Below are 26,157 nucleotides of genomic sequence, written 5' to 3'. Positions count from 1 at the left end.
GTTAACTTCCTGGCATCCGTTTTTTTTATTTTTATTTTTAAAATCATCGCGTTTCTAGACTGCCAGTGGTGACTCTGAAACAAATACCCAATAATTTCGCCGGATTTAGGTACAATATAGCACAGAAAATGAGACTCAACAATGGTGGCGAATGAGGGTGTTTTCCGTTCACAAGATGTATGTGAGGTAGCATGGAGGAGACTATGGGCAACAACATAGAACATCCCAAATGGCTATTAATACTATTCTTGATATTCATGAGAAGCTGTATGCCAAAGATAGATTGAAGAGATGGGAAATTCTCAAGGACCAAACATGTTCTATCTGCACCGCGACTGATGAGAGCCTAAAACTTTTTTTTTTTTTTTTTTTGAATGTCAATTTAGTAGACATTTGGTACAAGTTATTACAGTGGCAAGAGATCAATAGGCAGGTATATTACCATGGCAGGATGAAGTTACTGGAGCTAACAGACATGCTAAAAGCAAGAGTGCAGGTTCAATGATTTATAATGGCTTTTGCTGGATGCATATGTCATATGAAGGGAAAGGAACTATAGGGTATTTCAGGCCAAGGGGAGAGCAACAGATGATCTTGTTAGGCAGGTGTTAGAAGCATGAGGCAACACCAAGCTAACTAGTCGATTACAAGTGTTGGACTTTTATCCTTTGCTCAATAGTCTGGCATTAGTAATGCAAGATTGGAAACATTTTCTTTTGAATATTAAGGTGTGTGCAAGTAGGGCTTCAATACCATCGTTGTGACAAAATAGAACAGGACCAGCACAAATAAAGATGTTTAATTAATCTGAAGAAAATGAGGATGTGTAGATATAAATTCTAAGCTAGACCTAAGATATGCTTAGTGACCACATTTCTCATAACAATACTCTATTTTTCTCTTCCTTCCTATTTCACCTCTGTTATGTGTTTTGTTTCTACACCTTACTATGGTTTGCAATTTTTTTGTTCTTTCTCTTTTCTGTGATTGCTCTCTTATAGTTTGTTCTTTAAAGCTGCTCCGACTTTTTGATTTAATTCTTCTTTGGCGTGTGAATTTATTGGCTTTGTTTTAATGGTCGCGCTTAATTACAAAGTCATAACTTACAAAACGTGCCAAAATTGATTAAAAGGACAGAAAACAAGGAACTTATGATTCAAAAAATCTATCATTTATATACAACAAGCTTAGTCTAAAATGTGATTGCCAGGCAACATTGACAGGACACTCACAACAGAGATATATTCATGTAGCTCTTTCACGTCCCAATTCCACAACAACCTGCTCTACATAACAAACGTAGTTGTTCTACAAGGAATACAAAATAATGTAATACTATGGATAGATCTTAAATGGATAGATCTTAAATTCATCCTTAAACTATGATGATGCTTCTTGAACAGATGAGCAACCACCAAGAGACTTGCTGCCCAACTCCGTTGGTCTTAACCGACAAATAATTTGTCTTCACTAAAAGAGACGAATTCATGATTTGAACTTGGTAGTTTCTTACTAGTTAAACACAATATTTTTATATATCAACTCGGAAACTAAAAAATCGTCAAAACATAAGAAAAGGGCCTACTATTTCACTTCATTGTTCCTCAACACAAATTAGTTAAAATATATATTAAAAAAAAATTATGCAAAATATTTACAAGAAAAAACCAACTAAATAATAGAAAATATGTGAGTTGAAATTGAAAGATAAGTGCTCAGAACTTCTTAGAGGGTTGTGCAAACCATCACAGACCAGAAGTCCAAAAGTCTCCGACACAAGACATTTTCATCTCAGCACAAACTTATTAAAAAGATGGGATAAGGCACGCTTCACATACCCTGTAACACACCTTACCTTTCGGGGCGCTATTTAAACTTATTTAAAACGGAATAATTACCCCCCTAAACGCATTTAAAACGGAATAATTACCCCCTTAAGAGAGTGTGTTTCACTCTCTTTGAGAGAGTGAAAACATAAAAAGGGGAAAACTTAATTTTTTTTCTTAAAAATCTGCATTTTCTTAAAATTTGAAAATAAATCTAGTCTTCCACATTTAGTTTTAAAAAAAAGGGTTTTCCACATGTTAAGAAAATAATTAATTTTTTTCAAAATTTTATAAAAATTCAGTTTTTTTCACATTTTGGCAAGAAAAACACTTTTCGATTTTTATTTGAAAAATAAAAGTGTCCTAAGAAAATGAAATCAAGATTTTTTAAGACATTTTAAAAAAAATCAAGTTTTCCATATTTTTAACAAATCCATTTTTCCATATTTAAAAAAAAAAAATCATTTTTCAGTTTTTTTTTCTTTTTCAAAAAAACGGGTTTTAAAAAAAAAACAAATTTTCAATTTTTTTTTTTAAAAAGGGTTTTAAAAATCCTTTTTTTAAAAGAAAATTCAGTTTTTTAATCCATGTTTTTAGTTTTTTTTTTTTTTAAATGGGTTTAAAAAAAATCAAATTTTCAAATTAAAAAAAAAACGGGTTTTAAAACTCATTTTTTTTAATGAAAATTCGATTTTTATTTTTATTTTTAAAAAAATTGACACGTAAAAATTTGAAAAAATTAAAAAAAAGGGAAGAAAACAAATAAATACACATGTAAGGAGAGTGTATGTCGGCTAACATGAGAGTGGGCATTAATTATTAGTTTAAATAAGTTTAGGGGGGTAATGGTGACACTTTGGGAAGGTAAGGTGTGTCGTAGCGAATTCGGGTATGCTTGCACTTATCCCTAAAAAGATACAGTAACAAATTTAACACTTAAAATACATAATTAAAGGATTATAACTCAATATAAATAGAAACTACAAGTAGAAAATAAGTGAATTAACACAAGAGATTAATTATAGGACTCAGTTTATGGATGGTGATATATCAGAATGGTCGTCAAGGTGGATTTAACATCATTACGTGCTTGTCTATAAAATAAGTTTAATCATCGGCCAATGATATTAAAACAAACAAATCACCTGAAGATTAAAGTTAAATTCTGACCTGTTTCAAATATATCAAGATGAATATTTTAAATATTTACCAACACATCTCTTCAAAATTAATACAAACTCCAAATATCCAAGATTCTATTATCAATTTAAAAAAATTGCAATGGTTAGATCAACCCAAACTTTCACCAATCAATAAAGGGAAAATAATATTCCATGTCTATTTGAAGAAAGTATTTATCCAGAACGGCCCATATTTCCAATATTACCCGAATGGTGCTTTTATACATTAAAAAGGTTAATACATAGTCTATAATAAGTGTATAATGTTGTTTATAGTGTGTATAAACACTGTTGCACAAAAAAGTTGGCTATGCAGATTAAATTAAAAAAATAGCTACGTGAATATTATGTTGGACTCCATATTATTAAAATTATCCCATCAATAAACTCGACGCGTTCTTCAACAATCAAGCTCAACAAAATTCAATAAAATACCAATAACAGCTCTTTGACCATTTCTGTCTTTTTTTAATTCTAGTAAACATAGTCACTGGCTAAAAAAAGATAGAGATAGCTTTCTGAAATAGCTGATGATGGTGTCTATTTATATAATTTCTAAATCCCTAAAAGACTGTTTACAACAACAGAAACAGATATAGAGAAAATAATTTAAAAGGCATCAGTTCTCCAATGAAAAATTCAGACGCAAATTAACCTTTTACGATATAAAAGATTTCATCATATGCCCATAAAACTTTAATTATTTCAGTGTTTGAGGCATTGTTGTAGTTGTAGTTGTTGTCCGCAACATGTGATCAGAATTGTTTCTGTTTGAAACTTAAATAGTTACAATATTCATAATAGTTTACTGCTTGGAGTGTGATTGGATTTTACAAATTAATTTTATACTTTTTTGTTTTGTTAAGGTGGCGTTTCTTTCTTGATAAGCTGACGTGGGGTTTCCAATTGCTCATATGCAAACGGTGGTTAGAAGAAGAGTTACCGGAGAGGACGAGATGGAGTCTATGGAGTCGGAGAACGAGATGGAGTCAAAGGACGAGATGAAGCCTATCAAGTCGGAGAAAGGATGGGAGACCATGGAGAAGGGAATCACAAAGTTGAAGAAATTCTTGGATAAAACAATGGACGATGAGGAGCCTATCAAGTTGGACAAAGGATGTGATGACTTAGAGGAGGAAGAAATCACAAATTTTGTGAAAGCCATGAAAAGTTTGTTATGAGTGCTTGCGCCTCAAGATACATTATTCACCTCTAAAGAGTACACGATGATTAGGGATGGCAATTGGGGCCGGGCCGAGCGGGGCAAAACTTGATTTTTGAAAATTTTAAACGGGGCAGGGCAAAACTTTTTTTAATGCCAGTAAACGTAGTCATTGATTAAAAAAAGAAGGCTATAGCCAAACGCGAGCTGCTGTGATGTTTCTGAAATAACTGATGTTGGTGTCTATTTATATACTAATTTCTAAATCCCTAAATGAAGTTTACCATCAAAACTATGAAAGAAACAAATTTAGAGCAAATAATTTAAAGGGCATCAGGTCTACAAGGTGATCACATCAATGAAAAATTCAGACGCAAATTACCCATATACGATATAAAAGATTTCATCATTTGCCCATAAAACTTTAATTTTTTTTTAAACAAAGAATAAACAAAAAATGACTCTTACAATGATTAGAAACTGTGGGGATTCACACTTTACATCATAATATGTATTTCAGTGCTTGTAGCATGTGATAAGAATTGTTTCTGTTTGAAACTTAAATAGTGACAATATTTTTACTAATTCTTGCTTGGAGAGTGATTGGATTTTACAAATTAGTTTTATACTTTGTGTTTTGTTAGCGTGGCGTTTCTTTCTTGATAAGCTGATGTAGGGTTTTCAATTGCTCATATGCAGACGGTGGTTAGAAGAAGAGTTACTGGCGAGATAGAGCCTATGGAGTCGGAGGCCAAGATGGAGTCGGAGGACAAGATGAAGCCTATCTAGTTGGAGAAAGGATGGGAGACCATAGAGAAGGGAATCACAAAATTAAAGAAATTCTTGGATGAAACAATGGACGATCAGGAGCGTATCAAGTTGGATGAAGGATGTGAGGACTTAGAGGAGGAAGAAATCACAAATTTTGTGAAAGCCATGAAAAGTTTGTTATGGGTGCTTGCGCCTGAAGATACATTATTCACCTCTGAAGAGTACACGGTGATTAGGGATGGCAATTGGGCCCAGGCAGGGCGGAGCTGGGCAAACACTTAATACGGCAGGGCGGGGCAAACTTTTTTTTTTTTTTGAAAATTTTAAATGGGGCGGAAAAACTTTTTTTAATGCCAGTAAATAGTCACTGATTAAAAAAAGAAGGATATAGCCAAACGCGAGCTGCAGTGAAGTTTCTCAAATAGCTGATGTTGGCGTCTATTTATATACTAATTGCTAAATCCCTAAAAGACAGTTTACTATCAAAACTACAATAGAAACAAATATAGAGAAAATAATTTAAAGGGCATTAGGTCTCCAGGGTGATAACATCAATGAAAAATTCAAACGCAAATTACCCATATACGATATAAAAGATTTCAGCATATGCACATAAAACTTTAATTTTTTTAAAACAAAGAATAAACAACAAATGACTTTTACAATGATCAGAACCTGTGGGGATTCACACTTTACATCATAAAATGTATTTCAGTGCCTGCAGCATGTGATCATAATTGTTTCTGTTTGAAACTTAAATCGTGATAATATTCTTAATAGTTTACTGCTTGGAGAGTGATTGGATTTTAAAAATTAGTTTTATACTTTTGTGTTATGTTAATGTGACGTTTCTTTCTTGATAAGGGCGATGTGGGTTTTCAATTGCTCTTATGCAGACGGTGGTTAGAAGAAGAGTTACCGGAGAGGACGAGATGGAGCCTATGGAGTCGGAGAACAAGATGGAGCCCATCAAGTTGGAGAAAGGATGGGACACCATAGAGAAGGTAATCACAAAATTATAGTAATTCTTGGTTGAAACAATGGACGATGAAGAGCCTATCAAGTTGGACGAAGGATGTAAGGACTTAGAGGAGGAAGAAATCACAAATTTTGTGAAAGCCATGATAAGTTTGTTATCAGTGCTTGCACCTGAAGATACATTATTCACCTCTGAAGAGTACACAATGATTAGGGATGGCAATTGGGGCCGGGTAGGGTGGGGTGGGGCAGGGTAAACACTTAATAGGGCAGGGCGGGGTAAAACTTGTTTTTTGAAAATTTTAAACGAGGCAGGGCAAAACTTTTTTTAGTGCCAGTAAACGTAGTCACTGATTAAAAAAAGAAGTATATAAGCCAAACACGAGAAATCTTTGTGAAGTTTAAAATAGGCGATGTTGGTTGTCTATTTATATACTAACTAGTAAATTATATTTCGTAGAAAAATATTAATGCATTTATAAAATTAAATTACATTCTCATATATAAAATTATGTGTATTGATATCATACCAATAATAATTTGACCAAATACAACACTAAATATATTAATTTATATAGAGCAAACATTTTTTTTTCCTCTAATTGAAAGAGAGATAATCTGACAATATTTTAATCAACCAAAACTTCCTCCAAGAGATAATAATGCATCAATAATTATTAAATCCATACAAATTAATTAACTGTTGCAACAAGACGCACCAATCAACGCCCAAAATTTACAAAACCAAAAAGAAGGAGAAAGAAAAAATAAAATAAAAACTAACACGTTAAGCACAACTTATATTTCAATTTTGTGCAATTAAAGCGACAAAAGGCTAAAAGCACAGTTCAAAAGTACAATATTCCCAACTAAGATCAACAGAAAAGTAAATAATACAGAGGCTTTTCTCTATAGCTATTGTTGTCTTTCGGCTATGAAAAATACTCTACTTGCCAATTAAATAAAGCCTGAGAAAAAGTTACAACCTAATTAGGAGTTATACAATTTAAGTTTCAAAGGGCCAGTGATTTCGTTATAGCCTTTTTATGCAACTAATACTCCAGTATTTTTCTTGTTATTATAAATTGGTTTTCCTAATGCTTGGTTTTGGATTGACACGGCCTTAACATAGGTAACTAATAGCCTGCCTTTTGACGATTACGGTAAGATTTGGTTATTAATTTAACTGATAGAACGATGATAACCGATCGATAACCGCTAAATCAATATCAAACAATATCATAGCGGTTCAATTCGTGGTTTAATACATCTAAAATCAATAACCGATAAGCGAAATGTTAAGTACAAATATCCAACCGATAAGCACCCATTCTTCTAATTTCTACTACTTGTCAGAGCCTCAGTAATCTCCACTACTGATTTTGTGATTTGCTTTATACATACTCCCCCGTTTCAATTTATGTGAACCCATTTGACTGGGCACGACATTTAAGAAAGAGTGAAGACTTTTGGAACTTGTGGTTCAAAATAAGTCTTGAATATTTGTATGACTGTAAATCATTTCATAAAATGAATTTTCCAAATTAGGAAAGAGGTCATTTATTTTGGCACGGACTAAAAGGGAAATAGGTTCACATAAATTGAAACAAAGGGAGTATTAAATATTTGAATTATATTATGAGAATTAAGGACTCGCACAATCTAAGATCATTTGAGGAAAAATCTTCAACATACGAAAGACAAAATGTTACACCCTGTATCTTCGAAGAAGCACTTATCAAATTTGAAACATAAGTACGTTGAGTATTGTTAAGTAAAACCACTTAGGAATATAAGGAGCAAGCATTATTCAAGATATTTAATGAGTGAAGGATGTATATAAGGTATCTTTAGAAAGGTTTTATAAGGAAATGAGCGGAAGAAATGGAGTGGTACGACTTTGGAGAAAGGATGGGTAAAGTTTCGTGTGAAAATTTTGGTCCAACTTGAGGGAAGAATATCTCTTAGCATATGAAGTGTTTTGAAGTAAAACAAAAGCCTAAAATGAAGTTCAGTTCATCGTCTAGTTTCCAACGCAACAAACCGCTCGTCGATAGGACATCGGAGTAGAGAATTATGGACATTACAAGTTCGGATGACAGAGCAGAAACTCGTGCTACAGTAACGGCTACAGTGACCGGCTTGCTACAGTACTGCTACAGTGACCCCCGACCCGACTTTTGAACCTTATAAAAGGGGAAAAACCCCATATTTTTCACCCAAAATCAGTTTTAAAGCTCAGCAACATAAAGGGCAATTATGTCATAAAAAGTTGAGGGTTTGAGTATTTTTCAAGTGGCGGAGTATTAATCCAAGCTCGGATAAAGCATAGATGTGATTCTAGTATGGTTTTGCGGTGGCTTCAAGGTGGATATTGAAGATATTGCTGTTTTAACAAAAATAAGGTATGAATCTCTCTTTATTAATATTATTTTTGATTTATTTACGAAGATAGAGTGATTAAATGATTGTATAATAAAGTTGTTGGCTGAGAAATTGGACGAACATCGCGTGGGATGTTTTATGAAATATTTTGTTATTGATAATGATGTTGTTGATGTTGGTGCTGTTGTAGTTGTTATTTTGTTGGTATTGTGATTTCGGGCTAGGGATATAAACGGGGGAGATGCTGCCCGAATTTCGACAAATTTTAAGAGGATTTAATTTGAAGGCTTAAGACAAGCATATGATAATGAGCCTAACAATAGTATGAATGATCTTATGTAGATTGCAAGACAGAAAGTAAGTTGGAGAAGTCGAGAAGTAAGCTTCCAGGTATGTTAAGGCTACTTCCTTTCTTTCTAAAGGCATGATTCTTTTTCCTATGAACGCATACATGTATTCCATAATATCCTTATTTCCAAAAAGCTCGAAGTTCATGATTCCCAAAGTTCTTGTGATGCTAAAGATAGATGTTTCTGTGATGGTAATAATGATGATGATTCCATTTCTTAAGATTCCTACTATTGAGACCTCTTTGACTATTCGCACAAAGATGTGCTATTCACGAAGATTATTCTTGGGTTACCATAACCCTAGTGTAGTACTCCTCTCTAGTTAAAAGCTAGTATAAGAATAGTTGAGTTATATAAGATGATTGAATGTCAGGAGGTATAATTAGTGTATATGTTGTTTATAGGCTATTATGTTGCCTTCGAGTTATTATTATATGCATACGCACAGCCTATGGGTCATGGAGTTGTTGCCTAACCTACGGGTCATGGAGTTATTGCACGACCGACGGGTCACGAGTTGTGCGTACCCACGACCTGCGGGTCGTAGGTTGATTATGCGACTACGGGTCATGGAGTTGATTATACCTGACCTACGGGTCATGGAGCTACTTATACCTGACCTACGAGTCATGGAGTTGATTATACCTGGCCTATGAGTCACGGCGTTTTATTTATGGAGTTATGTTATCTATGCCTGACCTTCGAGTCACGAAGTTATATCTATAGAGTGATGTTATCTTGCCTCAGATGAGAGGCAACCCAGGTAGAGCACCTCCGGATGCTTTCTTGAAATATCCGGAGTATAGTTTGTTATTTCATTTCGGTTATGTTATCTTGCCTTACATATTCGGTACATTATTCGTGCGACGTCCCTTTGTGCGGGGCGGCGGTCATGCCCGCGGGTTCGGGTAGTCGGACGGACGATTCGGCTCGATGGGCCTTCCACTCGGCCACGGTCGGTGCACTCGCGCTTGGTCGGGCTGGGTCCGGCCCTTTGGTGGTATGCTATTTTGACATGTATATATGGGTGTGACGGGGCCTTGTCCTGTCCTTTCTGCAGCTCGTGTTCCCTAGAGGTCTGTAGACAGTTGTATGTAGTTGGGATATTATGTAGCCATGTTGGCTCTCAGTTTTGTTGTTCAGCTTACATAGCAGCCTCGTCCGCTTGCTCAGTTGTGTATATATATTTTAGGTGTGTGTGTGTGCCCAGTTCAGACGAGATAGACAGCATTTGTTTATATATATCCAGATTACGGCCTCGCCGGCTGGTTGATATTGTCGGTGTGCAGGTAGGCCTTAGCAGAGTTTCAAATTTAGAGTGGCTCGCTCGGGGCCTAGTTTGTTGCACGAGTGCGGTCACTAAGCCGTCAACGGGCCGATTTCACGGTTCTAACCGGTTGGACTTGTAAAATCGGAAAATCGGTTAACCGGTTCCTTAACCGTTTATTTTTTACCGGTCCGGTTTCAATTTTTTTAAAACTGGAACCGGTAAAATCGGAATCGGACCGGTTAACCGGTTAAACCGTTGAAATTAATTTTTTTTAAATTTTTTTTTATAGCCGTTGGGCTATGGACGTGGTGGACTAATTGGACTGTTGGCAACGGTCCATTTGCAAAAATGGCCGTTGCCAAATGGCCATTTACTCCTTTTTGCCCCCCCCCCCCCCCCCCCCCCCCCCCCAACCCCCAAACTTTTTTTTAACACTTTAACCCATCCCCCACCCCTATATAAACCCTTCTTCATTTTCATTTTAATCCATACCAATTCATCTCTTTCTCTCAAATCTCAATCTCTCAATTATAGTTACTTTGCAACAATTAGCCACTTTAAATTTCTCTCAAATAAATATTATAAAGTCTTATTATAGTTTCAATTATTAATTTTGCAATTATAATATTGTTGGTGGAGTTAGTGATTTTGCAACAATCCGAAGTACCTTTGGTGGATTTGCAATTCTAGCCGCCTTCACTTTCTTGAAATTAATCCGGCAATTTGGTACCTTCGTTCCAACTCTATCTTTATTTTTCGCAATTTAATTTACGCAATTTAATTCTAGCAATTTAATTTGTTGCAATTTATTTTCTTGTGATTTATTTGAGTGTTATTTAATTAATTCTATTTAATAATGGCAAAGAGATTTAGACGTGGTGCGGTAGTAGTAGTGGTATTGTTAGGGGTGGGCTTAATGAGGAAACATTTGTGGAAGAAACGCCTAATTTAGGTATTGATGTTGGTGGAAATAATCCACTTTTAGGTCATGAGGCAATGCAACAATATTTTACCGACACTTTTAATGAAATTGATGATGATGAAACACAAGCCCCCGAAATTTCCATATAAGATACATGTCCTGCACAATCACATACACAAGACAAACCGCCTAGAACTCGAAAGTCAACCGCTAAAATTTGAAAATTTATGACTAAGGATAGGGAAAGCCACACAGCTAAATGTAGCCTATGTGGACAAATATTTGCTTTTAGGCAAGAAACTAGTAAAGATGGTGGAACGGGTACACTAAATAATCATATGAGACTTAAACATATGGATGTTTGGGGAGAGCAAACGGGTTCAAATGTGGGGGTATTCAAATGACGATAGACCCACGAACCGGTAGAAATTTTAAGTATGACAAGAAAAAAGAGCGTGTAGAAATAGCTAAAATGGTAGCTTATGATTGTTTACCATTTTCATTTCCTTCGGGTTTGGGGTTTGTTACTTACATTCAACGTTGTTTATAATCCGTTATTTGAGGGTATTCCTAGAAGTACTTGTAGAGCGGATGTTATAGATTTGTACAAAAAATATAGATTTTATTTGCGCCATGTATTTAATTCTTTAAATTGTAATGTTTCTCTCACCGGTGATTTAGGTCTTAGTCTTAACAAATTAGATTTTTTTGCTATTACATGTCATTGGGTTGATGACAATTGGATTATGCAAAAAAGAATTATAGCTTTTATATGATGAAGGAAAAGGTCGTCACGATGGAAAATTTTTAGCGGATTCAATGTCTACTATTATGAGATTTTTTAATATATATAGAAAAAACACTTTGTATTGCTTTAGATAATGCTTCTAATAATACAAAGGCGATTGGTCTTTTAAAAAGAGAATTAAACCCTCCGCTAAAAAATATTTTTCATGTGAGATGTAGTTATCACATTTTAAATTTAATTGTTAAAGATGGTCTTAACTATTTTGACGAGTCTGTTCAAAAAGTTAGAGATGCGGTTGCGTTTCTTTTTTGTAATGCTAATAGGGGAAGACTTAGAGATTTTAAGAATGCTTGTGTGGAAAATAACCTTAGACCTAGGAAAATTCAAGTAGAAATTGAGACTAGGTGGAACTACACTTACATTATGCTACAAAAAGCATATGAGTATAGGATTCCCATACAACAAGTTCACAACAAATATAATATTAATAGTGATGATTGGTTAAATTTTACGCATTGGGAAGATGTTAAAGAATGTATTGAACTCTTAGAAAAATTTTATAATGCAACTCTTGCTTTTTCTAGACAATTCTATCCCACGGTAACCGAAATTTTAGCCTACTTAGCCGAAATAGCTAGAGTTTTACAAGAGTATAAATATAAACCCAGTTATCAAGTGGCTATTTTTGAAATGACAATTAAATTTAAGAAGTATTTTTTTCCATCCCAACTTTATTTATATTGGATTCTCTATTAAATCCTTGTTTAAAAGTGTCTTATACTAAAGCATTGGTTGGTCAAATTTATACATTTTTAGAAATTGAAGCGGGAGTTCAACCATCTTTAGCTGAAACCGAACTCGCTATTGATGATGAGTTTAGAAAAGTTTTTACTCATTATTCTAATTTGAAAGAACGTGCTACACCCGTTGCTCCACGCCCTACTACTTCTCAAAGTAGCAAAAAGGGCTTGTCGGGTTTATCGCATTTAAAAGTTTTACATTCACAGCCAACTCCTTCTTCTAGTGCAAACTTTGATGAATATAACTTTTATTTGATGCAGCCAAATGTGGATATCAAGGAACTGGATGAATTGGACGTCTTAGCATGGTGGAAGAAGTACAAGGCAAGTCATCCGATACTCTCAAGAATGGCTCGAGATATCCTTACGGTTCAAGTATCAACCGTGGCTTCGGAGAGCGCATTTAGCCAAGGAAGACAAGAAATTGGAGACCATAGACACTCATTATCCGGCTTTAGCTTGCAAGTACTAGTGTGCATTCGCGATTGGATTAGATCGGAGCGACGCAACCAAAACTTAGAAGCGGAGGAAGGCGAAGAGGAAGAAATTGAAGATTTGATAGCAAGTGGACCGGACCAAATGGAAGACTTTGAAGATATCTCCATGGCCGAATATGATATGGAGGAAATTAACGAAATGATTCACAATTGGTGATTTTATTATTCTACTATTTCTTTGCAACTCATGTATTATTTGCAAGTTAAAAAAAAAACTACAACTTGCAAATAAATTTTATCCAAGAATGAATAAAATATATGGCTCATTGAGCTTTCTTCTATTTACTTGTGTTCATATTTTTATTTATATTAAGTTAGGAATATACCTAAAATATACTAAGAATATACTTATAATATATATAACTTAAAATATATATATATATATATATATATATATATATATATATATATATATACTTATAATATATAATATAATATATATGTATAACTATATGTAAACATACATATATACATATACGTATATATATATATATATATATATATATATATATATATATATACATACACACATATATATATATATATATATATATGTGTGTGTGTGTGTGTGTGTGTATATATAATATATATATATATATATATATATATATATATATATATATATATATATATAATATAAGAAAAAATATATAAGCTATAAATATATATATATATATATATAAGATTATAATATATTATAAGTTATATATATATATAATATACTTATATATATATATATATATATATATATATATATATATATATATATATATAATATATATATATATATATATATATATATATATGTATATGTATATATCTATATACTATATTTTAGGTATATGTAGTATATACTATATAGGTATACATTAATTTAATATATATATAAGTATATAACTAATATATATATATATATATATATCTCTTACTATATTTTAAGTGTATATGTAGTATAACTTAAGCCGCTTAAAAGCGTATATAATATATATATATATATATACACACGTTATTGCTTTGTATTGCCGAACTTTGTAGGGCATCGTTAAATATTTAAACTTTACTTATAAACTTATATAACATATGTAAATATACCTACAATATACTAATAAATACTATAATATATATATACTATACAAAAAAAAAAAAAAGGGGTTTTGGACTGTTTGAACCGGACCGGTTTTGGGTTTGAAACCGGTAAACCGGAACCGGTGGCCGGTTCCTATTTTTTAACCGGAAACCGGCCGGTTCCGTAACCGGTTACCGGTCAGGTTCCGATTTAACCGGTTGACGGGCTTACCGGCCACACCGCTCCAAATTTAGGGCGTGACACAAAATAGAGTTGCCACTTCAGGAATAGTGTGTGACAACATAATGGCATTTCTATTGGTCCTTTAATTAATATCACTTTGAGATAGAACTACAATCTACTAGAGAAATGATTTCTTTAATTTCGTTTTTCTTTCCGTCATTTTTGTTGAATCTGCTCCATAATAACTGCACCAGTAAAAATTTAACTCTGTCATAATACTATGTTAGAAAATATGTTAGAACAATTTGGTAGACGATTATGCTTCGAAACAAAACTCTCATTCAACCAATTAAATAATGCTTGTAAACCTAAACGATTTATCTACTACAGAGTAATTGTTTTGGTAAAAATGCATGGATTTTGGCCCAAAAAAGAAAGCATTTATGTTGCCTAAACAGTAGTGTAAAAGCATTTATGTTGCCTAAACAATAGTGTACTTACAAACTAATTCCATCCATTTGACAGATTTCGTTTTGTTTTATGGATTAAGCTGGCATTGTCATTATAGATAATATTTTCAAAATAAATTACATGAATATCGTAATGAGCAAGAAAAGAAATAGCAACATATGTGGAGAGTGATCGAATGATTAAACTTTTTGAGACAAACCATATCGATGTGAAGTGTTCCACCGCTATTTGAGTATATGTTTCACCGGCTTTAGTACAATTTCTATAAACAAACACAACAAAAACATGGAATATTTGAATGATTATAATAGTTTGTTTCTCGTTTTAAAAATGAAAGTCATAGATGAAAATAAAAGACATAGAAAGACTCATGCTAATACCACAATTCCATTGCAAACGGAGTGGATTTTTTTTTTTTTTTTTGTTTCTAGTTGAAGAAAGATTCTTCACTTCTTCCCACTACTAAATAAGGCGGTGGAACTCTACCAAAATACCAAGCGGCAGTTATTATAGTTTTTGGGTAACTGTAATTAAATAAATAACGTAATTATGTAAGATTAGGAAAAGACGTGACTGTTGGAATAGTTTGAAGTAGTGACTTTTGATTTTTCCTAAAAAGAAGTGTTTTTTGTTCTTTTTTAAAAACACATAAATAATAAAAAATGAGAGAAAGGCCAAAAATTTGAGAAAAAAGATAAATGCAAATTCTAGCCTAAGAGAGCGCCACGTCACAGGGCCTCTGTCCTGCAATTATATATACAAAGGCCTGGTGACGTGGCACTCTCTTAGGCTAGAATTTGCATTTATCTTTTACAATCAAAACTACAAAAGAAACAGACATAGAGGAAATAATTTAAAGGGCATCAGGTCTCCAAGGTGATAACATCAATGAAAAATTCAGATGCAAATTTTCATCATATGCCCATAAAACTTTAATTTTTTTTTTAAAACAAAGAATAAACAAAAAATGACATTTAATGGAGGATTAATTGATTAATGATCAGAACATGTCGGGATTCATACTTTACATCATAAAATGTATTTCAGTGTCTACAGCATGTGATCAGAATTGTTGTTGTTTGAAACTTAAATAGTTACAATATTCTTAATAGTTTACTGCTTGGAGTGTGATTGGATTTTACAAATTAGCTTTATACTTTGTGTTCTGTTAACGTGGCATTTCTTTCTTGATAAGCTGACGTAGGGTTTTCAATTGCTCATATGCAGACGGTGGTTAGAAGAAGAGTTACTGGAGAGGACGAGATAGAGCCGATGGAATCGGAGCACGAGATGGAGTCGGAGCCTAAGAGATTGCCACGTCACCAGGCCTTTGTCCTGCAATCAATATATATATATATATATATATATATATATATATATATATATATATATATATATTTCTAAATCCCTAAAAGACAATTTACAATCAAAACTACAAAAGAAACAAATATAGAGGAAATAATGTAAAGGGCATCAGGTCTCCAAGGTGATAACATAAATGAAAAATTTAGACGCAAATTACCCATATACGATATAAAAGATTTCATCATATGCCCATAAAACTTTAATTATTTTTTAAACAAAGAATAAGCAAAAAAAAAAAAAAGACATTTAATGGACGATTAGTTGATTAATGGTCAGAACCTGTCGGGATTCACACTTTACATCGTAAAATGTATTTCAATGTCTGCAGCATGTGATCAGAATTGTTTCTGTTTGAAACCTAAATAGTTACAATATTCTTAATGATTTATTGCTTGGAGTGTGATTGGATTTTACAAATTAGTTTTATACTTTTGTGTTCTCTTAACGTGGCGTTTCTTTCTTGGTAAGCTGACGTAGGGTTTTCAATTGCTCATATGCAGACGGTGGTTAGAAGAAGAATTACCGGAGAGGACGAGATAGAGCCTATGGAGTCACAGAACGAGATGGAGTCAGAGCACGAGATGGAGCCGAAGGACAAGATGGAGCATATCAAGTTGGAGAATAGATGGAGACCATAGAAAAGGGAATCACAAAATTAAAGAAATTCTTGGATGAAACAATGGACGATGAGGAGCCTATCAAGTTGGATAAAGGATGTGAGGACCTAGAGGAGCAAGAAATCACAAATTTTGTGAAAGCCATGAAAAGTTTGTTATCAGTGCTTGCACACAAGATACATTATTCACCTTTGAAGAGTACACGATGATTAGGGATGGCAATTGGGGTCGGGATGGAGTTGGAGGACAAGAAGGAGCCTATCAAGTTGGAGAAAGGAGAGGAGACCATAGAGAAGGGAATGACAAAATTAAAGAAATTCTTGGATGAAACAATGGACGATGAGGAGCCTATCAAGTTGGACGAAGGATGTGAGGACTTAGAGGAGGAAGAAATCACAAATTTTGTGAAAGCCATAAAAAGTTTGTTATGAGTGCTTGCACTTGAAGATACATTATTCACCTCTGAAGAGTACATGGTGATTAGGGATGGCAATTGGGGCCAGGCAGGGCGGAGCTAGGCGAACACTTAATACGGCAGGGCGGGGCAAACTTGTTTTTTTGAAAATTTTAAACGGGGCAGGGCAAAACTTTTTTTAATGCCAGTAAACATAGTCACAGATTAAAAAAAGAAGGATATAGCCAAACGCGAGCTGCAGTGAAGTTTCTCAAATAGCTGATATTGGTGTCTATTTATCTACTAATTTCTAAATCCTTAAAAGACAGTTTACTATCAAAACTACAAAAGAAACAAATATAGAGGAAATAATTTAAAGGGCATCAGGTCTCCAGGGTGATGACATCAATGAAAAATTCAGATGCAAATTACCCATATACGATATAAAAGATTTCAGCATATGCACATAAAATTTCAATTTTTTTTAAACAAAGAATAAACAAAAAATGACTTTTACAATGATCATAACCTGTCGGGATTCACATTTTACATCATAAAATATATTTCAGTGTCTGCAGCATGTGATCAGAATTGTTTCTGTTTGAAACTTAAATAGTTACAATATTATTAATAGTTTACTGCTTGGAGTGTGATTGGCTTTTACAAATTAGTTTTACACTTTTGTGTTCTGTTAACCTGGCGTTTCTTTCTTGATAAGCTGACATAGGGTATTCAGTTGCTCATATGCAGACGGTGAAGATACATTATTCACCTCTGAAGAGTACACGTTGATTAGGGATGGCAATTGGGGTCGGGCAAGGCCGACCTGGGCAAACACTTAATAGGGAAGGGCGGGGCAAAACTTGTTTTTTGAAAATTTTAAACGGGCAGGGCAAAACTTTTTTTAATGACAGTAAACATAGTCACTGATTAAAAATAGAAGGATATAGCCAAACGCAAGTTGCTGTGAAGTTTTTGAAATAGCTGATGTTGGTGTCTATTTATATACTAATTTCTAAATCTCTAAAAGACAGTTTACTATCTAACTATAAATGAAACAAATATAGAGGAAATAATTTAAGGGGTATCAGGTCTCCAAGGTGATAACATCAATGAAAAATTTAGGCGCAAATTACCCATATACGATATAAAAGATTTCATCATATCCCAAAAAACTTTAAAAAAAATTTTAAAACAAAGAATAAACAAAAAATGACATTTAATCGAGGATCAATTGATTAATGATCAAAACCTATGGGGATTCACACTTTACATCATAATATGTATTTCCGTGCCTGCAGCATGTGATCAGAATTGTTCTTGTTTGAAACTTAAATAGTGACAATATTCTTAATAGTTTACTGCTTGGAGTGTGATTGAATTTTACAAATTATTTTTATACTTTTGTGTTCCATTAACCTGGCGCTTCTTTCTTGATAAGCTGATGTGGGATTTTCAATTGCTCATACGCAGACGGTGGTTAGAAGAAGAGTTACAGGAGAGGATGAGATGGAGCCTATGGAGTCGGAGGCGGAGATAGAGTCGGAGGACAAGATGGAGTCTATCAAGTTCGAGAAAGGATGGGAGACCATAGAGAATGGAATCCCAAAATTAAAGAAATTCTTGGATGAAACAATGAGCGTTGAGGAGCCTATCAAGTTGGAGGAAGGATGTGAGGACTTTGAGGAGGAAGAAATCACAAATTTTGTAAAAGCCATGAAAAGTTTGTCATCAGTGCTTGCGCCTGAAGATACATTATTTGCCTCTGAAGAGTACACGATGATCTACACGTATCCATAACATTCTTTGTGCTTAGAGTTCCTTTTTTTCTTTCTAAATCATGTTTGCTGCTTTAAACTTTTCATCCTTTTGGTTGCTACTTCTTTTTGGATTATCCTTAATTTGAAGTACATCATCATCTAAATTATGTGTACACAGAATCCCCTCGTGATTACTCTCAGCAGCTATATGAGAAATACAAGAAAGTTTTTGAAGAATATATCCATTCTACAGCAAGAACCATTGGCTATAAGATTTTCTCTATACCAAAGTAGCCTTATACGGCTCATGGGGGTTGAAGTTTTGTTGATAGTATTAGTGTGGGCTCATAATGTTTATTAACTTCTAATGCACTAAGTGGATTAAATCTTGCCCTGACAATGTTCACAAAATTCATAATTCATTAAATTTTTGAACAAAACATATGTATGGACCTAGTTCCTATGTCATTGAGGTGATTTACTTATGGAAGTAACTCATACTTCATTTTTCCAACACAAACTCACATGTAAAGGTATGTTGATCCCTAATAGTGAAATGGTGCAAATCCATCCAAAATACTTGTTGAGTTAGCACAATGCATTCTCATTGCTCATTTTGTCCTATTCAAGTTTCCCATCTGTGTTTGCATTCTTTTTTAGGTTCTCCCTTCTTTGAGAGAGAAGGATGGTGACGTTGAGATGAGGGAGCTTGCAAAAAGATGGAAAAATCACAAACTTATGGTTAAGCGGCTTTCACGGTTCTTCCACTATCTAGATCGAAGTTTAATTGCTCAAAAGTCACTCCCTACACTTAATGAAGTTGGTGTGACGTGCTTTCGTGATTTGGTTAGTCTTTGGCATTTTTATGTGATATTTGGTTTAATTATCTTACATATCTTTTATATTTCAAAGAAAATAGTTGTTCTCCCACTAACACTTTGGTACACAAGGTTCTTCTTCACATCTAACAAAATTGAAATTTTCAATTGTCTTGTTTAAGCGTATGTTCCAACTTCGAGAAGCTTGCTTTAGTCCATAAATGGGCTTTTGTAGCTTGCAAATTTTATTATGATCAGATGTGGATATGAAACCTTCAGGTTACTGTCATGTACACATCCTCTTCCAACTCACCATTAAGGAAAGTTGTTTTCACATCCATTTGCCATATTTCATAATCATGGTATGCTGTTATAGCAAGCAAAATCCGAATAGATTTGAGCATTGTCACGGGAGAGAAAGTCTCGTCATAATCTATTCCTTCTTTTTGACGATATCCCTTGGCAACAAGTCAGGCTTTATAGGTGTCTACTTTTTCGTCTGCTCCAATCTTTTTCTTCAAAACCCATTTACAACCAATAGGTTTTATATCCTTTTAAGGTTCAACTAAAGTCCATACTTTATTGACCTTCACGGATTCCATGGCTATTTGCCATTTCTCATAGTCAGAACTTTGTATTGCCTCTTCATAATTCTTAGGATCATTATCATTATGATCGATCCCATCTAAAACATCATCTTATGCCATTAGATTCAACCTATTTGGTGCATGACATTGTCGTGTAGACTTCCTAAGAGGTTCGTGTACAACTTATTCCCCTTGTATTGGATCTGGTTGTTCAACTTGGTTTGGAACTAGTTCAAGACATCCAATTAAGGTTCATCAACTTGTATCTCATCTTCTAGATCTTGTGTTGAAACATTAGTTTCTTGAGCTTCATCAAATTCTATTTCCTGACCATCATTTCTTTCTAAAAGAAATTCCTTTTACAAAAAAGTTGCTCCTCTTGCCACAAACACTTTATGGTTAGAGGGGTGATAGAAATAGTATCCCATAGTCTCTTTGGGATACCCAATGAATCTACACTTTATCAGATCTTGAGTCAAGTTTATCAGATTGCAGTCTTTTAACGTAAGCTAAAGAACCCCAAACTTTTATATGTTTAAGGTTAGGCTTCCGTCCTTTCCATCTCTCATATGGTATTGTAGAGACTGACTTAGTGTGAACTTTATTTAGTAAATATGTTGTTGCTTCTAAAGCATATCCCCATAAGTTCATTGGAAGATCAGTGAAACCCATCATGGATCTCACCATATCTAATAAGGTTCAATTCCTTCTTTCTGACACACCATTATGTTGTGGTGTTCCAAGAGGTGTCCATTGTGAGAGAATCCCATTCTCTTTGAGATATTTAGTAAAATCATCACTGAGATATTCTCCACCTCTATTAGACCTCAGTACTTGATACTTTTACTAGTCTGTTTCTCAACTTCACTGTGAAATCTTTTGAACATTTCAAAAGATTCAAATTTGTGTCTCATAAGATACACAAATCCATATCTCGACATATCATCAGTGAATGTAATGAAGTAAGAATAGCCACCTCAAGCTTGAATTTTCATTGGTCCACAAACATCTGTATGAATTAGGCCCAATTATTCAGAAGCTCTCTATCCACTTTCAATAAATGGAGATTTGGTCATCTTTCCTTTGATACAAGATTCGCAAGTTGGGTATGATTCAAAATCTTACTTGTCAAGGTAACCTTTCTTGTACAACTTGTTAATTTTTTTCCGCCACTATGACCAAGCCTACAATGCCAAAGGTATGTATGATTCACTTGACTATCTTTTTTTCTCTTAATACTAGAGACATGCATAATCAAATTAGCAGTCGCATTGGGTAAGACAAAAATACCACGTTGTAGACAAACATTCACATATAAATCATTACCACAAAAAATAGTGCAAATGCCATTCTTTATAACAACGTGAAAACCATGCTTGTCCAGCAAAGAAACTGAAATTATGTTCGCAACAAATGTAGGAACATAATAACAATCTTCTAATAAAGTGTTTCGCCCGTAGGCACTATCAAAGAAATTGATCTTACAGCTAAGGCCGCAACTATTGCACCATTTCCAACTTGCAGGTTAACTTCTCCTTTCTTCAACTTCTTATTTATCTGGAGCCCCTGCAACATATTGCAGATGTTAAAGCAACAGCCATTATCTAATACCCACAGTGAAGAATCAATAGTAGTTAAAGAAATCATGAAAACATTTTTCATTAAATTCTCACCTTGTTTCTTGTCATTCAAAGTTGCAAGATACCCTTTGCAATTTCTCTTCCAATGTCCTTTCTTTTTGCAGTGGAAACACTCTGCCTCAGATTGGTTAGTTTTGCCTTCTTTAATTTTGGGTTTGGTCACACCACCCTTAGGCGCAGTAGGCTTCTTTTTGGTTTTCGTCTTACCCTTATCCTTCCTTTTAGAAGAGTTACCAACCAGCATAACAGGTCCTTTCTTCTTCTCAGATGCAAGTTGATTCTCATAATCAATTAACATGTTAAGCATCTCATGAAGATCAGAATCCATTTTATGTATATTGAAATTAATAACGAACTGTGAAAAGGATTCAGATAGTGACTGCAAGATCAAATCTTGAGAAAGCTCTTTTCCAAGTTTGCACCCCAGTTTTTCTAGTTCTTCAATAAGATCAATCATATGATTGACATGGGTCCAATTGGAGAGTTTGCAGTCAACTTGGATCCAAACAAAGCCTTAGACAACTGGTATCTAACTGTCCTACTCTGTGTACCAAACATCTTCTTAAGATGTTTAATAATAGCAAGTGGCTCCATATCTTGATGTTTCCTCTGGAGTTCAGAATTCATAGAAGCGAGAATGATGCATTTAGCAGTAAGACAGTCTTCCATGTATTTCTGATAATACATGGTGTCCTCAGCATCATCCTCAGCTGGGACTTCCTTTTCAGGCTTATCGATCACATCGATAAGCTTTTCATGCGTGAGAACAATTCTCAAATTTCTGTATCAGTCTTCAAAGTTTGGTCCTACCAACTTGTTGGCATCAAGTATACCGCGCAGTGATATAGTTGACATATTGAGAAATCTAAAATAGAAAAGCAAAGACAACAATATAAGAACATATTTACACATTATAATTAAAAATATGGACTTTTATATAAATGATATCTCCACTAAATAGTTGAAACTATGTGCCCTTATTATAGTTTTAAGAAATCTTCATTTCTTTAGTGTAGTAAGGAATCCTCCAACAACATATATGAGCCTCTTGTCGTTTCTCACACATATTTTAAAGGTAGGTACTTTTACCAATTGCATCCCTATACAATTTCCTTAAATTAATTTGCTCTATGCCAAATAGTCCCCTAGTGGTCAGACGATCCTATTGACATAGTTGAGTTCAACTATCATGACGACAAAGAATTAATTAAATTTAATACTTTTCGGGTAGTCCAGACATTTAGTATCAAATTAAATAATTCTTTTCAACCATACATCTAATGCAATAAATAATTTTAATCATTCTTAAACTACAAGTCTCCTGCTTGTCAGGCCGCTACTTGTAAACAAAATTAAATAAATAAAAGTATTTATCTTGATGGATAGCTTACAATAAATATCTTATATTTTCTTGTTTAAGAACTCAATTTTAATCATTCAAAGGGTCTTTTAATAATTTGGTGATCAAATCAATCATAGCATGTTAATTTTCTGTTCTATTAGTTATGTGTTTAGTTCCAAACAAATTTACATCACATGTAATAGATAATTCATAATTTTATATAGAACAAACATTAAACAAATAGATAAAATTCCATATGAATACATACATATATTTCACATATATATCATACAATTTTGATTTAAGCTACACTCTCATACATCACATGTCAATCTGTCCTTATATTATTATTAACTAACATCTCATGAATCATTAACAATAATAAAGTTATTGTCTATTAAGCACGTATTATATGTTCAAATATAAAGGGTTGAACAAAATAGTAAAAGATCTTCAAAAAAAAACTTTTCATCACGGCATCATATGCAATTGTGGACTTTCTTATGTATCTGGTGAGTATTGTATCCAGTACAATATTTCACATTTATGTAATTAACTTACCATTAGTTTGACATTTATCTTTATTCATAATAAAATTAACACATAAGCTCTCAAAAAATTTGACAAATCCGCAAATACTATAGTTGTACTCTTCAAATATATAAACAAAGATTCAATAATAAATTTTAAATATAGACAACCAAGGCTCTGATACCACTGAAGGATTGCATAGGGTGTTCATAACACGCAGTGAAAGACAAAGACAATCCTAAGAAGATCTAGTTGTATTTTAAAATTTATTCACATGTCGAAGAATGGATCCAAGACAAACATGTTGGAGAAAGCCTTGACTTAAAATCTCTTCGATAGTACGAAGAGCCTATGTGTATCCACACCGAGACTAATCCCTGCTATCAACTCCTTGATTAATAGAACCCTCGAACAAATTGAATGAAAATAATTGTGCTAAAAGTCTCTTAGAATTTCAGCACAACTTGAAAGAACAAGAAAGACAATTTCTTGGTTCTCTTAGAATTTTTAACGCTGTGTTAATATTTTTGTTCTCTGCATATTCACGTTGCCCACAACTCCTTTTTATATGATATGATGGCAAGAGGTAGACTTCTTCTCAAAGTCCAATTCTGATTTGAATTTTGCAGATTTTCTGGTAAAGAATCAAATCCCATTCAAAATGGGATCACATGCACGTAATGGGAATTATCCCATGTCTCTCAAATTCTAAATTAGATATTACATAGGAGTCCTTAATTAATATTTACACATATCTCTATATAAATAAATATTAATTATAAGTATCAAATATATATCACATAAATACATTGATAATTATTTCAACCAAGAGATACAATTTTATTTACTATTCCAAATAGCAAGATTCAATTTATTCACAATATTAATTATATTCTATGTGCTAGCAATGAATATAATAATATTCTATTTGCACTAAAGTATTATTTATTTGACTAACTAAATTCTATAATTTAATTATCAAACATGAATAATTAATCCTTTAGCAAAGATTAGAACACTCGTTAGTGTGTGACCCCATAGGTTCAATACTAAACCGGTAATAAATCGATCCGATCAATATACTAATCAAGGGTGGCGTCTAGCAACACTCCTTAATGACCGGCTAACATGAAGTATACAAATTACTCTCAAGAATCCATAGAAGAATAACATATTATTTCCCTCTGTCTGTATAGCTCCGAATCACCCTAGGATATAGTTCAACTGTCAAATCCTGATAGGCGATCAACTATGCTTGCATGTAAAATATAACCAACTATTGAATGATCTAAGAAACTCTTTTCTTCTTTCATTTGAATGCCTTGTCCAAGGTCTTAAGTTAGTCGTTTACAATTCATGACAACATAGAGCTTCAACTCATTACCAATGACAGATTCCATTTTGATCATACCTAATATCCTTTCGACTATCGCCCTAGGTCCATAGGCGTCTGGTATCAAAGTACAACAAACAACAAGTCAATAACCATGATGATCTCAGGTCAAAGGAAAAATTAGTACATTACATTCTTCAAGAAAATATCTTATTGACAGTTTATGGTAATTATAACCATTAGGATTATTATTCAATGAGTATGTTCAATGATCATACCTCTATATGCATCATCTATATATGTAATTTAGTTAATGAGATCAACAAATCTTTATCCAATAAAGACCACCACATACATATTGATCTAACCGGTTACTAATATCCTAATTAGTAATCCTACGATCAAGAACATTTTTAGATTAAGTTATAAGAGACATGACTCTCTCATTATCAGAATCTCTATCATGATGTCACGTCTCAAAACTTTAATCAAGGATCTTATCATATTTAATCAAACAATTGATAATAAGCATGTACGATAAAAGAATATCAGATGACATATATTTATATTAAATAACGCTCAAAAAAATATGTTCAAATCATCATATGTGAGACTGGGTCGAGGGCATGTAAACTATATTCCTAACAGTAGATATATTTGTCGAAATTGGAAATGGGAAGATGGAGTGCTACAAAAGAGACTTTGAAGATGCCATCCTTGATTATACTACAAATTATTATAAACAAAAAGCATCATTGTGGAATGAACTTCCTTGTCCAAATTATATTTTGAAGGTAAAAATCGCATATGATTTTTTATTTAGTGCATAATTTGATTGTATTTGTATCCCAGAATGAATACTGATACCTGTTATTCCTAAAACAGGTAGAGGAGTGCATGAATAGGGACTTTGGTGTAGTTTCTCCTATTTTACCATCTTCCAACATTATAAAATTCTGGTAGGTAAGAATTTGAATTCAATGGCTCTTGAAAATTGAAATATTAGTATTTGCGTGGCCATTTAACTACTGAAGAAAAGCCATTTTGAACTTCAAGATAAACTGTTTCGTATTTATGATACGTTACAGTAGCTATTTAGCCTTTTTCTAGACGGTCAATTCTGTTGGTTTCTTGGAGTTCCCATTAATTGATGTCGGATA

At 33.4% G+C, this 26,157-nt stretch overlaps 1 protein-coding gene, 7 non-coding genes and 2 pseudogenes across 8 annotated transcripts; all 10 read right to left on the bottom strand.

Annotated features, from left to right (window-relative positions):
• Positions 1-1,711: 1,711 nt before the first annotated feature.
• On the bottom strand, positions 1,712-1,798 carry LOC132032268 (small nucleolar RNA U61). Its single transcript, XR_009408408.1, has one exon. It is a non-coding gene; the product is annotated as a small nucleolar RNA U61 (small nucleolar RNA).
• A 1,052-nt stretch (positions 1,799-2,850) lies between these two features.
• On the bottom strand, positions 2,851-2,946 carry LOC132032252 (small nucleolar RNA Z43). Its single transcript, XR_009408398.1, has one exon. It is a non-coding gene; the product is annotated as a small nucleolar RNA Z43 (small nucleolar RNA).
• Positions 2,947-3,618: 672 nt separating this feature from the next.
• On the bottom strand, positions 3,619-3,698 carry LOC132032262 (small nucleolar RNA Z101; annotated as a pseudogene).
• A 796-nt stretch (positions 3,699-4,494) lies between these two features.
• Positions 4,495-4,588, bottom strand: LOC132032255 (small nucleolar RNA Z101). Its single transcript, XR_009408401.1, has one exon. It is a non-coding gene; the product is annotated as a small nucleolar RNA Z101 (small nucleolar RNA).
• Positions 4,589-5,461: 873 nt separating this feature from the next.
• LOC132032261 (small nucleolar RNA Z101) lies at positions 5,462-5,555 on the bottom strand. The gene has a single exon (XR_009408405.1). It is a non-coding gene; the product is annotated as a small nucleolar RNA Z101 (small nucleolar RNA).
• Positions 5,556-15,465: 9,910 nt separating this feature from the next.
• LOC132032260 (small nucleolar RNA Z101) lies at positions 15,466-15,537 on the bottom strand (annotated as a pseudogene).
• A 538-nt stretch (positions 15,538-16,075) lies between these two features.
• On the bottom strand, positions 16,076-16,169 carry LOC132032256 (small nucleolar RNA Z101). Its single transcript, XR_009408402.1, has one exon. It is a non-coding gene; the product is annotated as a small nucleolar RNA Z101 (small nucleolar RNA).
• Positions 16,170-17,361: 1,192 nt separating this feature from the next.
• On the bottom strand, positions 17,362-17,455 carry LOC132032257 (small nucleolar RNA Z101). Its single transcript, XR_009408403.1, has one exon. It is a non-coding gene; the product is annotated as a small nucleolar RNA Z101 (small nucleolar RNA).
• A 610-nt stretch (positions 17,456-18,065) lies between these two features.
• LOC132032259 (small nucleolar RNA Z101) lies at positions 18,066-18,157 on the bottom strand. The gene has a single exon (XR_009408404.1). It is a non-coding gene; the product is annotated as a small nucleolar RNA Z101 (small nucleolar RNA).
• A 3,294-nt stretch (positions 18,158-21,451) lies between these two features.
• Positions 21,452-22,836, bottom strand: LOC132029260 (uncharacterized). Its single transcript, XM_059418574.1, has 2 exons — positions 21,825-22,836; positions 21,452-21,717 (listed from the first exon to the last, which is right to left on the bottom strand). Exons 1-2 carry the CDS (start codon positions 22,246-22,248, stop codon positions 21,701-21,703), a joined length of 441 nt encoding a protein of 146 aa, XP_059274557.1. The 5' UTR covers positions 22,249-22,836; the 3' UTR covers positions 21,452-21,700.
• Positions 22,837-26,157: the final 3,321 nt, after the last annotated feature.

The sequence above is a fragment of the Lycium ferocissimum genome, chromosome 9, assembly GCF_029784015.1.
Source record: "Lycium ferocissimum isolate CSIRO_LF1 chromosome 9, AGI_CSIRO_Lferr_CH_V1, whole genome shotgun sequence".
Classification (NCBI taxonomy): Eukaryota; Viridiplantae; Streptophyta; class Magnoliopsida; order Solanales; family Solanaceae; genus Lycium; species Lycium ferocissimum.
This window is presented reverse-complemented; position numbering and strand designations above follow the sequence as displayed.